The sequence below is a fragment of the Mixophyes fleayi genome, chromosome 4 (assembly GCF_038048845.1).
Source record: "Mixophyes fleayi isolate aMixFle1 chromosome 4, aMixFle1.hap1, whole genome shotgun sequence".
In the NCBI taxonomy this organism is placed as follows: domain Eukaryota; kingdom Metazoa; phylum Chordata; class Amphibia; order Anura; family Limnodynastidae; genus Mixophyes; species Mixophyes fleayi.
Window position 1 is genome coordinate 98,844,355 of NC_134405.1, and position 14,643 is coordinate 98,858,997.

The 14,643-nt window shown below is 40.9% G+C and overlaps 1 protein-coding gene across 1 annotated transcript; it reads right to left on the reverse strand.

Moving 5' to 3' along the window:
• Positions 1–290: 290 nt before the first annotated feature.
• Positions 291–14,636, reverse strand: SERF2 (small EDRK-rich factor 2). Its single transcript, XM_075207847.1, has 3 exons — positions 14,508–14,636; positions 6,374–6,473; positions 291–767 (listed from the first exon to the last, which is right to left on the reverse strand). The coding sequence occupies exons 1-3, from the start codon at positions 14,512–14,514 to the stop codon at positions 704–706; spliced, it is 171 nt and encodes a 56-aa protein (XP_075063948.1). The 5' UTR covers positions 14,515–14,636; the 3' UTR covers positions 291–703.
• Between the last annotated feature and the right edge of the window lie 7 nt (positions 14,637–14,643).

Genomic DNA, 14,643 nt, shown 5'->3' on the forward strand with positions numbered 1-14,643 from the left:
TGGAGTTGTCTTATCTGCAAAGCAAATCAACAATTGTAGTGTTCCTCAGGTTATGAGTAACACTACATTGTTCTTTGACATTCATCTGAGAAAGCAGCTGTTCCCTAGTAAAACAGCAGGTTTGTAGCTTGGTTTTAACACTAAATGTAGGCAGACTATAGATTCAATTAATACAGATGGATTTACATATTTGTTGGTGTAGAATGGTAATAAGATCTACAAACAGTGTGTTACTATATATTTACATCTACCACTCTAAACACATTCCCATAAAGACAATAAAAAAAACCTTCACGGAAAAAAAGTAATTTTATTAAATATTTGACTGGGTACAGCGTGAATACAAAATGACAGATTACTTCAATCACGGTGAAGTGGTTGTTCAGTTTTGAACTTCATTAGGTATTTGATAAAGCTGACTCAACCAATGCTAGATCAGCATGCAGAGAAAGCTACAAGTTAAAAACAAGGGCCTGATCGTTGTGCAGGGTTGGGATAAAGTGGTATATTTATAATATGTACATGAGGCAGGAAAGACAAACAACTATGCTACTTGTTTATGATGAAAGGAAAAGGTTGGAGAGAATGCACAGCGAAAATACTTTGCATTGGGGGAAACAAAGCCATTTAACCAAATGTTTTTGTTCATGGACTGGGCAATGTATTAGGTCATCCTCCGCCAGCACACTGCCATCCACAGATGCTATTTCGGATCATCTTTTTTCTCAGTCGCCTTTTTCTGCTTTTCCTGCATTATTTGAGCATCTCTAGAAGGGTGGGGGAAAAAAATAAATAAAGTCAATAATAGTGCACAAACGGACACAAATAGGAAAGTATGTAATACATTACATTAGGAACCATCTGTTTTTTGGGTCCAAACAAGATTAAAAAAAAACAAAGTGGCCACCAATGTTAGAGTATATCACAGCTTTTATCGAGATCATATTAACCACTTGCCAACAGTGTGCTATACTAAAATGCAGCAGAGACCCCCTATCCCACATTTCCCATAGCTCAAAATCCACTCTCCTGAACAGCTTATTTGAGGCCCCGGTAACAAAGAACCCTTAGAAATGAAGGTCCTTGTGAGGATAACATAGTAGAAATTCCAACACATTTGCCTTTCCTCAGTTTAAAAAACAAAGACAAATTTGGTACATAGCTGCCATGGAAGAAGTCACCAATTATCTTCACATTAGGAGCCATATATTTAAAAAAGCAGACTGCTCCTCCTTTTCTGGCCCTTGAACTTACTCTGACACATGCAATCCATAACCCCCCCCCCCCCAACAGCATTCCCTCTTCTAAGCCCAACATTGTCAGACACCTCCCTCTACATCAGATCACCCCTCCCAAAAAAAAAAAAAAGTCCACCACCAATCTGAAATTTTTTAGTAGAGGTTGCCAAAACAAACTTTCTGCAATATATCTCAACTGGCAATTAATTGATTAAATATTGATTTTTCAATTTATTACATATTTTACTAATTGCGGCTTTTTTTATCCAGTTTATTTGAATCACAGGTGTTTATTAAATAAACCCCACAAAATTTGGACCGCTACGGTAACTCTTCCTCCCGAATCCAAACCAAAATGACTGTCTCATGTTGTGCGCTACGGTTAGGTTAAATCAACATTAGGGATCCCATTTTTTGGGGATGTTAAAAAACAAACAAAAAAAACACCCCAGGGTACTCTGTTCCATAGTGGAGATAAAAAAAAAATGAAGTTGATGTTCGATTACTGGTGTACCGCATACATAATTTACACATTGTTAAAAACCATACCAAAAAAGTGAACTAAACTGAGGCAATGGGATAAAACTTCCATACAGAAAATGAAAAACAGAAACTGATGGGAAGGGGATTCCCTTTAGAGAAACCAAATCAAACTTTCTAGAGAAGGAGAGAGGGAGACACAGAAAGATAGTCAATCATGGCAGATGCTCATGAAAAGTGCACATTTGGTAGTCTTAAATACAGACTGCCATATTACCATCTACTCAAAAACCATTGGATTACATAGCTGGGACCACTTTACAGATGAAGAAAAAGAACTTGATTCTGAGAACTGAAGTTTCAAATGCAATAATCAATGATCCAGAGACCTCAGTCTGCTACCATCATGAAAAGCTTCTGCTGCTAAGACATGAAGAATTTCAGAAAACATGCTGTAATCCTTTGTCTCACAAAAAAGGAGACCGAAAAAGCTTAAGTTATGTCACTGAAGTGGGTCAAAGAACATGGTGACTGTCAGCTGTTATTAAGCCAGGAAAGAAACTTTGCCCAAAATGCAGAATTCAACTGTCACACTGTAAAGAACAAACAGACAGATATGCAACAGAAGTTGAATCCCCGGTGGAGGGTGTAACTGAACCAGCAGAAACAGATAAGCTGAATGAAAGTATTACAAAGCTTGGTTGTTCACCGGTGAAATTGCACGGGGTAAAAAGATACCGGGAGACATACGCTAAAAGAAAGAATGGCTGTACTTGCCTGCTCTTTCAAGAGAAGCTTACTGAAATGTTGTCTCTTCCTAGCACATCACTAGAATCACCCCAGAAAGTAAGCAAATGGTCAGGTTGTGATGATTTATAGACATATATAAATTAAAGCAAAAGTGTGAAGAGGCACCATGACAAGAAGTAATAAAAATATTGACTCTGGCACCAAACAGCTGAACAATTAAGCAGACTGCAGACGAATGTCACAGAATACATGGTAAAACAATCAAGAAAACTTAAAGAAACCCATGGTACACTGGCAGAACCTGAAAAATATAGATGGAAAGCCCTTCCTATACACATTCTCACATGTGCCCTGGAAAGAAAGTTTGTTTCTGTAAAAATTTCAGGAGGAAAAAGGATTCACAAACAGAAAAGGCGACTCCTATTAAACTTGAGATCTTTATCTTGCTTTCAAAGACAGTTTTCCATACATTCAAGTTGGATTGTCTAAGTTTTGTTCCTTACAACCTACATGGTGTGTTAGTGTTGCGGCAAGAAGTATGCATTCTGTGTGTGTTTGCAAAACTCACCAAAACTTATTATTGGTTGCTGCTCTACCACTAAAGATGGGCTACAGAGACCTAACTGAAATCGTTGTTTGTTCTTCAGTCTCAAAAACTTGTATGCTTCATCGATGTGACAAATGCCCAGGTCTGGAAGCACTTCAGAAAATCGTTGAAAAAATTTCACGATAGTGACATGGATGAGGAGGACACAAATGTTTATAAGCAGTGGGTCCACACTGACCAAACTAAAAATTGGTTACAGTCACTAGTAATATCGAACGATTCCGTGAAGTTATTTGTAGTGCTGTTGATGATGTAACAGCCCATCTGTATACAGCAAAGTCGCAGGCTGAATTCCTACACCAGCTGAAGGAAACCATTCGCCCAGAAACTGAAGCTATTGTATTACTAGATTTTGCTGAAAATTATTAATTTGTGTGTCAGGATGCAAATCAAGGATTCCACTGGGACACTTCACAAGCAACACTCCACCCATTTGTTGTATATTTTAGGCAAGATGATTGTGACACTTTAAACTGTGTGAGCCTGTGCGTTATTAGCAATACCCATGACCATGTAGCCATAACTGTGCATGCCTTCATTACGGTAGTTATGAAACACTTAGCGAAACTATTACCAAAATTGGAGTATGTTTATTACTTTAGTGATGGTGCTAGTGCACAATACAAGAACTGTAAAGACATTTTGAATTTATGCTTCCATAAGGATGACTTCAACATTCAAGCAGAATAGAATTTTTTGCCACATCTCATGGTAAGAGTCCATGAGATGGCATTGGAGGGACAGTTAAATGTCTAGCCACACGCACCAGTCTGCAAGCAGTGGAAACCCATCACATCTTGACACCTCTGCACCTGTATAGCTGGGCAAATGAAAATGTACATGGTATACAGGTTTTTTTTTACGTGTCACAAAACGAAATACAAGATTGCAAAACCAAGCTGTATAGCTGTCTAGAAACAGCAAAAACTGTGGCAGGACCATGTTCTCATCACAGATTTCAGCCTATTAGTAATGAGCTACACATGTCGGTTGTTATCAGATGACAAAGACAGCGGGAACCGAAGTTAGTGTGACCACAGTCACAAAAAATGTAGGCAAAAATGATCTGGAACATACATAGTAGGAGTGTATGATAATATCTGGTATATTGGATATATCATTCAATGTAATGAGGAGGAACAAGATGTGCTGGTACACTTCATGAAACGAAACCAATCAACAAATGTGCTGTCCTGGCCCTCAAGAGATAAGTGTTTTATTCACGTCCCCTGTGTAACGGAAGTGCCTACTATCCAAGGAAGTACTAGAAGGCAGTATACACTGTCTGCTGACACTAAGGAAAATTACAGATCGTTACAACAAGTTCCAAACAAGGGAAAAATAATGAGATTGTTGACAACTTCAGTTATGGACTGGTTTCTTGTGTTAATTATGTATGCGGTACAACAGTAATCGATCATCAACTTCTTTATTTTTTTTCTCCACTATGAAACAGAGTACCCTTCTGATTTTTTGGTGTGGCAGAAATGTATACATTTTTTTAAACACCCCACAAAAATGGGATCCCTAATGTCGATTGAACCTAGCGTTTTAAATTCTATTTGAAAAACGTGTGTTTTTGCCGTAATGCAAAACATGAGGCAGATAAAGTAATTTGGTTTGGATTCAGGAGGAAGAGTTACCTAAGGGATCCAAATTTTGTGGCGATTCCTTAATAAACACCCGTGATACTTCAAATAAATTGGATAAAGAAGCCACGATTAGTAAATTTAATAAATTGAAAAATCAATATTTAATCAAATAATTGTCAAGACAGTCTAGACAGAAATAGTTGTTTAGACAACTAAAAATGTTTCATAGAAACCAGAGATGGGTGGTTGGCACCCATGGTTGAAATTACATGGAATGACCCAAGTGTGAGATGAGAATATGGTTTCCTCTCAACTATTCCTGTTCTCTCTCCCCCCCTTTCTTATCTAGCACATCTACTCGTCGCCTCTTTCTCCCTCTCCATTTTCAATAACAATTTGTCTTCATTGTTCTTACCATTATATTGATATTGTAGTTTATTGGCCTTTTTACCTGCTATTATAATGCATATTTTTTATTTTCAGCCATACAGAGAAAAAAATTAAATAAATAATAAAAGAAATTGTCTTTTAGCTTTACAGCACATAGCATTACTATTATTTATATATGGGTCATTTATCTAGCACTTGACACCACTAATGACCCTTTTCTCCTGCACTCTATTCACTCCATCCATGAGCTACTGTGACAGTTCTTGCTAGTTCATTTGCTACCCAACACCTACTTTAACATGTCAACCTCTGGCATATCCATCATACTACTACCTACCAGGATACCACAAGGCTCTGTCCTCAACTCTGCTTTTCCCACTGTACATGTTTCCATGGTGAACCAATTTGTTCACTCAGCCTCCGGTACCAACTTTACATTAATGACACCTAAGCCAACCTCTTCCCTTCTCTATCATCTTGTGTAACCAAACTTTCTCTATATACCTGAAGCTCATCATGTTCAAAACAGAGCTCATTTTCCCTCCTCCTAGAGTTACCACCTCCCATCAAATCTCCCTCACCATCAACAAAACCCACAATTTTCTCCTTTCTTCCAAGCCCACAGCCTTTGTGTCACCAAGAGCCCAATCTCTGCTTTACTCCTCACCTCCACTCAGTTCTGTCACCTTCACAAAATTACTATCAAGTACAAATATTATATTGGCTAACATGTATTAAAGTTATTCATTAATACATTCTTTAAGAGAAAGGTTCTTAACCTTTTTGCCTCAAAATATGTTTTAGGGCCCACCTTCATCTATTTGCTTTGTAGATGCACTTTTGCAAGTTGTACTAAATTCACTGCTCCTCCAGCTGCCCCCAAAGCTATTGATTTGTATCATACAGCAGTGTTCATTGCTCAATAACAAAGCTGCTCTTTCCCTGGATACAACAGTTTTCAATGCAGTGAATCCATGATATAAAAGGATATACTATACATATAGCTGAAAACAAAAGAACAGATAAGATGTAAACTTCTGCAAGGACAGTAATACTGTAATGTCACCATTTCATGCACTTAGCTCATGTAAAAACCTGAATGTCACCAATCCAACTGGGTGAAGCAGTTTCTGCATTATCCAAAACTTAATCTACAGAAGCCTATAGAATTTGTGCTAAAGTATACGTTTGACAATTGTGGTGGTTTCAATAGCAAATATCTTGGCCTAAAGAACCATGAGAGTGCACTGCAATAACACCGACATTTCTCTGACACACTGTACTAAGTTATGTAGATACATAGGATCTTAAGATACCTCTGCTTTCTTGCAGCAGTTGATAATCCATCTTCTGTTTTTTTTTTGTCCTGACCTTTCTTCAGGTTCTTTGCTCGGGCAAGTTCACGCTGGTTTCCACCTGTGAAATTATTGTGTTAATGTCAATGAACTTTTACAATATCGATTAGTACACTGCATTATAACAATTTTACACAATGTAGAAAATGGAGATCTGTGTAAAAACGTATCTGTCTGTACTAGCACTGCACTGTTACTTTTAAAATCTTTAAAAACAGATCCTTACATGGAGTCAATTTTGTGACAAGCAGCATCTTGATCAATAATAAACTGAACTATTAGAAGCAATTAACAGACTCTCCAACTAGGTAACTAATGGTCTGCTCTTGAACTGCACACTTAATTTACTATTGCAATTAACCAAGTAATTAAAATCGATAAAAGTAAAATTTATATTTTAACCTCAATTAATTAATTCAGTCTAGGAATAGCAAGTTGAGGAGCGTTGAATGTTTTACCAGGTGGAAGGGGTCATTAGAGAGTGAATAGATATAGTATAATTAAACAACTCAAATTATTTAAATAAAATAAAAAGAATTTATCATCAAGGAATGTTTTTGCTTTCATGCGTAGCTGTATTAATCTGAAAGATTTAGAATTATGAAACAAACTATGAAAGATTACCCTATTCTGTCTTTCACAAGTATCGTTGAAGTGACCCTTGCCTTGTATCCAAACTCTAGAGAGTCCTACTTTCTCACATATGTTGACAAATGCAAGGTGAAGTCAGCGTCTTGTTGCAACCCTTTCCATTATATATATTTTCCTTAAGGGTAGAATTCCACACTGACTATATGCAGCATACCTAGAGATGACTGTGCAGCCTAATATTTCTACAAGCATGTATAGTATTGGTGGATGTATCAAGTTTGGACCTGCAGCACAAGCTTCCCTTGGTATCCCATCTAGATCAAGCAGCTTCACGTAGCCCTGGTTAAGGAACTGTCTCTGTGCAGCCTGCTTCAAACATGAACCAGGACCCTTGTGTAGCAACAAAAACAGTGATTGTTCCTAGTGCTAATAAAGGTCTTAATTCAGAAACTGGAACCAACCATATAATGAATCCTTTGTTCTTGTGTCCCTCGATTCACCCAGTTATGGCTGTGCCTGCGTTCATACAGTGCCCTTTGAGAAAAGCAGCAAAGTAATGAAGCACTTGGATCTGAAGTGTTGCAGATAAAAATCAGTATGAATAAATGCTTCCTAGACGGTTATATACACACACACACACAAAAAAAACAACAAAAAAAACAAGCAGAAGCATGACTGTCTGGCTACTGCATATCAATGCACACGCCAAATACATGGACATTTGAAGAGATATAGCTCTGCCTAGTTGTTTGGTTATCTGGGCAAATCAGAAAATGCATATGGTGGAAAGAAGGAATCATCACTTGCAGATCCAACCTACTAACACTTTTGAACCACACAGTCTATTCCATTTTCCATTCTAAAAATGTTCAGTTTAACTTTATTTAGAACTGAAAAATATTGTACGAGTGAGTGGGGCAACATGTCACTTGTGGACTACTACGCTTTTGAACTACTGGAATTTGCAAAATGCATCCCAATAAAATAGGATGACCCCCATCTTCAGTACTTCAGACATGCTGAAGACAAATCAAGTCTTTTTGTGGGGAGAAAAGGATCGACGACCACCACAACATAGCAAACACCCCTGTAAATGCACCCACTCCACTACTTTCTTATTTATATTTCGTTTTGTGAGGCAAGATTACAACATATTTACATGTTATTGCAAAAGTAGTTACATATTTGTTGCTCAGCAAGAATTGACCACAATCTGCCCAACTCCTTTGAAACGCACAACCTTGGCACCCCTGCAGATGTTGTAATCTTGGCCAACAAATCTATGCATTTGTCACATAAGACTAGGTGCAGTTTTGGAAAATTAGGTACATGCCACATAAGCAATATATACAGAACATTAGCGCACCTCTCGTTTGGACAGTAGAGACAGACACTATACCAATTGAGTATCTCATGCACCCTTCAATGCTAATTGTTCAGAGGATCTGGGGCGGGTTGGTTGGAGAACCAATGTCCTTGGCCGACGACGAGATAGGGAATGCAGCCTCAATTCCAAACGGTGACCATCCATGGTTTATCCATCTACAACATACACCTATCAGTAGGTCCCCCTTGTGCCACCAAAACAGCTGTGATGGTGTCCTGTGGTATCAGGCACCAAGAGATCTGCAGCAGCGCCTTTAAGTAATGCGGTGGGGCCTCCATGGCTCTGACTTGTTTTTGTAGCACATCCCACAGATGCTTGATCAGATTGAGCGCTGTGAAATATGGAGGCCAAGTAAACACCTTAAACTCATGTTCCTCAAACCATTCCTGAACATTTTTTGCAGTGTGACAGGGCACATTATTCAGCTGAAAGATGCCATTGAGCAGGGAATACTATTGCCATGAAGGGTGTGGTCTGCAACAATGTTTAGGCAAGTGGTATGTGTCAAAGTAACATGCACATGAATGCCAGGACCCAAGGTTTCCAAAGTGAACGTTGTCAAGAGCATCACACTGCCTCTGCTGACTTGCCTTCTTCCCATGGTGCATAATGGCGCCCTCTCTTCCCTAAGTAAACCTCACACACACCCAGTCATCCTCATCATGTAAAACAAAACATGATTCATCAGACTAGGCTACCTGCTTTCAATGCTCCAAGGTCCAGTTATGGTGTTCACATGCCTATTTTATGTACTTTCGGTAGAGAACAGGGGGTCAACATGGGTACTCTAACCGTTCTGCAGCTACACAGCAAGCTGCAATGCACGGTGTGATCTGATAATCTTGTCTGAAGAGGTGAGTTTTCAGAGAACGCTTGAAAGCTTGTAGACCAGAGGAGAGTCTTATTGTGCGAGTGAGAGAATTCCATAGAGTGGGTGAAGCCCGGAAAAAGTCCTGTAACCGGGAATAGGAGGATGTAATGAGTGTGGAGGAGAGACGCAGATCTTGTGCAGAATGGAGTTGCCGAGTTGGGAGATATTTTGAGACAAGAGAGGAGATGTATGTTGGTGCAGCTTTGTTGATGGCCTTGAAGGTTATTAAAAGTATTTTATATTGGATTCGGTAGAAAACAGGTAACCAGTATAGAGACATACAGAGTGATTCAACAGAGGAATAACGATTTGCAAGGAAAATCAATTTTGCCGCTGCCTGCAAAATAGATTGTAGGGGTTTGAGTCTGTTTTGGGGAAGTCCAGTAAGGAAGGAATTGCAATAGTCAATGTGGAAGATAAGTGCATGAATTAAGGTTTTTGAAGTGTCTTGCGTGAGATATGTGCAAATTCTGGAAATGTTTTTTAGATGTATGCAACATGATTTAGATATAGAGTCAATGTGGGGAACAAAGGATATGTGTGAGTCAAGGATTACACCTAGGCAGCAAGCTTGTGAGGTGGGATTTATGGTCATGTTATCAACAGAGATAGAAATGTCAGGTATGCTCTTGTTGGTTGGTGGGAATATTATTAACTCTGTTTTAGAAAGATTAAGTTTGAGTTGGCGAGAGGACATCCAAGATGAAATGGCAGAAAGACAGTCAGTTACACGGGACAACACAGATGTCGAGAGATCAAGAGAGGATAGATAAATTTGGGCATCATCTGCATAGAGATGATACTGAAATCCAAAGGAACTTATTAGATTTCCAAGAGAAGTGGTATAGATAGAGAACAGCAGAGAACCTAGCACTGAGCCTTGTGGTACTCCAACTGATAGGGGAAGCAGAGCAGAGGTGGCCCCAGAGAAATTAACAGTGAACGAGCGATTAGAATGGTAGGATGAGAACCAGGGTAGGACAGTGTCTTGAAGACCTAGGGATTGCAGCGTTTGTATGAGAAGAGAGTGGTCAACGGTGTCAAATGCAGCCGAGAGATCCAGGAGAATTAGGAGAGAGTAATGGCGTTTAGTTTTAGCAGTGATCAGATCATTGACAACCTTAGTCAACGCAGTCTCTGGAGTGTTGAGAACGAAAGCCAGACAGAAGAGGATCCAACATGTTGTTTGGGGAAAGAAAGCATGTGAAGCGAGTGTAGGCAAGACTCTCTTAAAGCTTGGAGGGGCACGGGAGTTTAGAGATGGGACGGCAATCTGAGAGGGAGTTTGGGTCGGAATCTTGTTTTTTAGAATAGGAATAATCCCTTCATTTGTCAGTGGTTCCAACATTGTGGCTGATTGACTGTATACAGTCACTTTATCAACTCAAACTTTACACCTTTGACCATCACTGACATATTGCTCTGGTTTTCCTGAGCCCAATGTTGGGGTTTGACAGGTTGATGTAGAATAACCTACCTTAACAATATCTATAACCATAAAAACAAATGTTGACTGCACCGCTTGTTTCTATAATCTCAGATGGTTCTACGAAGTATCAATAATTCACTGCCTGTCAAATGGCAAGAAATTTATTCGTGTTTTACGCAGGCAATTTCATGCAGAAATTAGACTACAAGTATTGTGAGTTCCAGTAGGAAGTTGTAATAACCAGCAAAATTATTTAAATTTGTCACAGATTTTTGATTGGAGTTAACATTTAAGCACCACTTGACAGATCCTTACATTCCAAAAAGGAAAGTTAGAGACCACAATGCTGGGTGAAAAATAAAATGTATCGTGTATAAATATATTATGAATAAACAAAAAATTTGCTCATAAAAAGCTAGTCAGGAAGAAGAGGAGCATAAAGGGTGGCAGTAAACCAAAGAGAATGATGGCACAGAGTTGGTCAATTATAGTTATTCATGTATTCCCTTTCGAAATTCCCTGCAGATCTGTGATAGACTATATCAGATAAATAGCAGTTAACAGAACAGTTTATGGATGATAGGATCTAGTATACTATACTATGTGAGTATTTGCTTATATCTGGGAGCATGGGCTGGTATATAGTGGGAGCACTGGTTGGTATGTAGTCACTAGTATTGGTATACTCAGGGGGGGGTACCAGTTGGCATGTGAGGGCACTGTTGCAGGTATACTATGGAAACACAGGCTAGCATAAGGAGATATTGGTGCTGCTATTCTGTAATGGCACATGGTGGCAAGTACAGTGACCAGGGGGTAAATGTATAAAGGTGCGGGTTCTTCAACACCCGCGTGTTCAGCGATTAAATTTCAAGCGGCGCTGCATTGTAAAGGGAACTTCCCTTTACAATGCAGCGCTGCTTGAAATTTAATCGCCGAACACGCTGAGCACGCGGGTGTTGAAGAACCCGCACGTTCATACATTTACCCCCAGATCTGGTAATCTCTGGAGGCACACAACAAAGCTAGTTCTTTCAGGCCACTACTAACTCCCATAATGATTTACTTAATCTCTTATTTAGACTTGGCCATGAAATGTGCAGTTGTAGTAATGAGCCCAATCATTGTGTTAGGATGTAGGTTCGGGAAGTTAGTTCCTGAGAGATTTGTAAGAATAATCTACTTATTCCACCAATTGCTTTTTGGTTATATCAGTAGAACTACTAGGTATGTCATGAAGTTGTCCTATTACTCAACAACTACGTGCTAAACAGAGAAAGTGAGCTTTCAGCTTGTACAGGGAAATAACAAAGTCACGTCTTGCATACGCTTTACAAAATTAATCATTTTTGTTTAAGTTCCTTTCATAAAATTATCTTTAAAAGGACAATGTCTACATAAGCCAATGTTCATCCATCATGCAGATCTATTTGTGTCCAAAGTCTTTGGATAGGACTACATATAAGCCAGTGGTTCCCAAACTTTTGCAGTTCGCGGCACCCTTAGAGAGTCTCCAAATTTTTTCAAGGCACCCCTCCAAAATAATTATTGAGCAGTTCTGTTTTAGAAGTAGTTGGGTCAAAAAATTGTAATATGTATTTAGGTCAGGACAGAAATACTTATTTAGTTGTATGCAAAAATGCCCCCTCTGCATCCAGACACACTGCCCTCTCTCACACTGCCCCCTGTCACGCTGTCCCCCTCCTCTGCCCTCTCACGATGCCCCCTCTTCTCTGCCCTCTCTCACGATGTCCACCCTCCTCTGCCCTCTCTCACGATGTCCACCCTCCTCTGCCCTCACTTACGCTGTCCTCCTCTGCCCTCTCTCACGCTGTCCTCCTCCTCTGCCCTGTCACCCTCCTCTGCCCTATGTCACGCTGTCCCCCTCCTCTGCCCTCTCACGCTGTCCTCCTCTGCCCTCTCTCACGCTGTCCCCTCCTACGCTGTGTCCCCCTCCACTGCCCCTCTCACGCAGTGCCCCTCCTCTGCCTCGCTGAGCCCCTCCCCTGCCCCGCTGTCGCACTCCTCTGTCCTGATGTGCACCGCTGTCACCCTGCTCTGTCCTGCTGTGCCACGCTGTCACCCTGCTCTGTCCTGCTGTGCCCCGCTGTCACCCTCCTCTGTCCTGCTGTGCCCCGCTGTCACCCTCTCTGCCCCAGCTGTCACCCTCTCTGCCCCAGCTGTCACCCTCCCTCTCACTCCTCTGCCACGAGCCAGCCATAGAATAAAAAGAAATAACACAGAAACTTACCAATCTGTCGGGCGCCGGGACCCAGCAGCCTCCTCTCTCCCGCAGCAGCTTGTTACGGACGTCGATATTCAGTGACGGCTGCGGGAGAGAGGAGTCTGCTGGGTCCCGTCGCCCGACAGATTGGTAAGTTTCTGTGTTCTTTCTTTTTTTCAATGCTTGGCCCGCGGCACCCCAGTGACAGCGCCGCGGCACCCCTGGGAGCCGCGGCGCACAGTTTGGGAACCGCCGATATAAGCTATTACTGCATCATAACTAATTGTATGTACATAGATTTGTTATCACCACCTAGGTTAATGAAAACAAACAAACGTGCCTGAGAACATTATTCTGAAGGTGGAGTAAAATGTCCATACAAACAGGGAATTCAGACAGTCAGTACTGGCAGAAAATGCAGTCAATGTTTATTGTGTCAGCCACTGACCACAGTAATTGGACCCTTGTGGATGGACAAGCTTTGTTGCTGATCTGTTCTTGTATGGATAACTTTACTGTCCAAGATCTGCATCTGTTCAATGAAGACTACACTGTACCACTGAATGATAAATTAAAGAGAATTTGTGAATTGAAATTAGTTTAGATTTTCTCTCCCCCCCTTTAATAGTACACCCTTGTGTTTTATGGAAGCATAAATGGATACATAATCATGTATCATTTATGCACATTGCTACAGAATATGATGGCAGGGCCCTCTTCCCTCCGGTCTCCTCACCTGTTCTTCGGCTCCATGCTTATTGCAGCAGCCTGCCTGGAGTTTCTGAAGTATTGGTATTTTTGTTTATTGTTCTGTACTGTTTCACCCTGTATAGTCTACTGTTTGTACTGTGTACGGCGCTGTGGAAATCTTGTGGCGCCTAACAAATAAATGATAATAATAATTTAATAAATATAATTCAATATATACTTGCACATTTTTCCTTGGGCAACTTACATGATTTTCTAGACAGTTTTCCCTAACAAAACTAGAGTAGAGGCTACTTTACCTGTGGATTAGGACCCAAATCTACATTTAAGCAGGGGTCCCAAACCCCGCTATACAACATAACATGAGATAATATAGAAACCAATGTCAACATCTAGCATCAAGGCATATGACACTATGAAGAAATTAGTCCATATTCCAACCCTATTTTGCCAAAACCAACAAGTAAAACTCCAACGTAATCTGTGTGTCGCTGGCAGGCTGCAGTTGTAACTTTGTTGTAAGAGCCTGAAGGGTCCAGCAGTGTCTGTAACTCATTACAAAGGGCTGTGTCCCCTCCCTGAGGCTGAGACGTGGAGCGGCTGTATAATAACACTGTCTGACCGCCAGTCTGGACGATCACTAGATATAGACACTGCACCGATCATCCGGGTACCCGCTGCCCCCTATACGGCTGATGGATGGACAGATGGGGAGGGGGCGCAGCCCTCCAGCCATCCCCGGGTATCCCAGGCCCTGGTTGACGTGGCACTACAGAATGCAGCCTCCGGTCTACATAGCGGTCCTCCACGACCTCGCCCTTTATCTACAGCACATATAGAGTCTTCACCGACTGAGAATCCCCCCTCCACCCCCGGTATACTCACGGGTCATCGCTCCGGTTTCCCGTCACTCGCTCTCCTGTGAGGCACCAACTTCCTCCTCAGTTTGCTGCGGTTCACCGTCTGCCAAACACCTATTGGCTGTCAAGCATCACATGACCCGAAGCGATCGAGAGAAAAA

What these genes read in the sequence shown, in the direction of transcription:
- SERF2 (XM_075207847.1), bottom strand. An exon ending in ACTGCTGCAAGAAAGCAGAG is followed by an intron (nt 768 to 6,373) that starts GTATCTTAAGAT and finishes CCACCCTTCTAG; the next exon opens with AGATGCTCAAATAATGCAGG.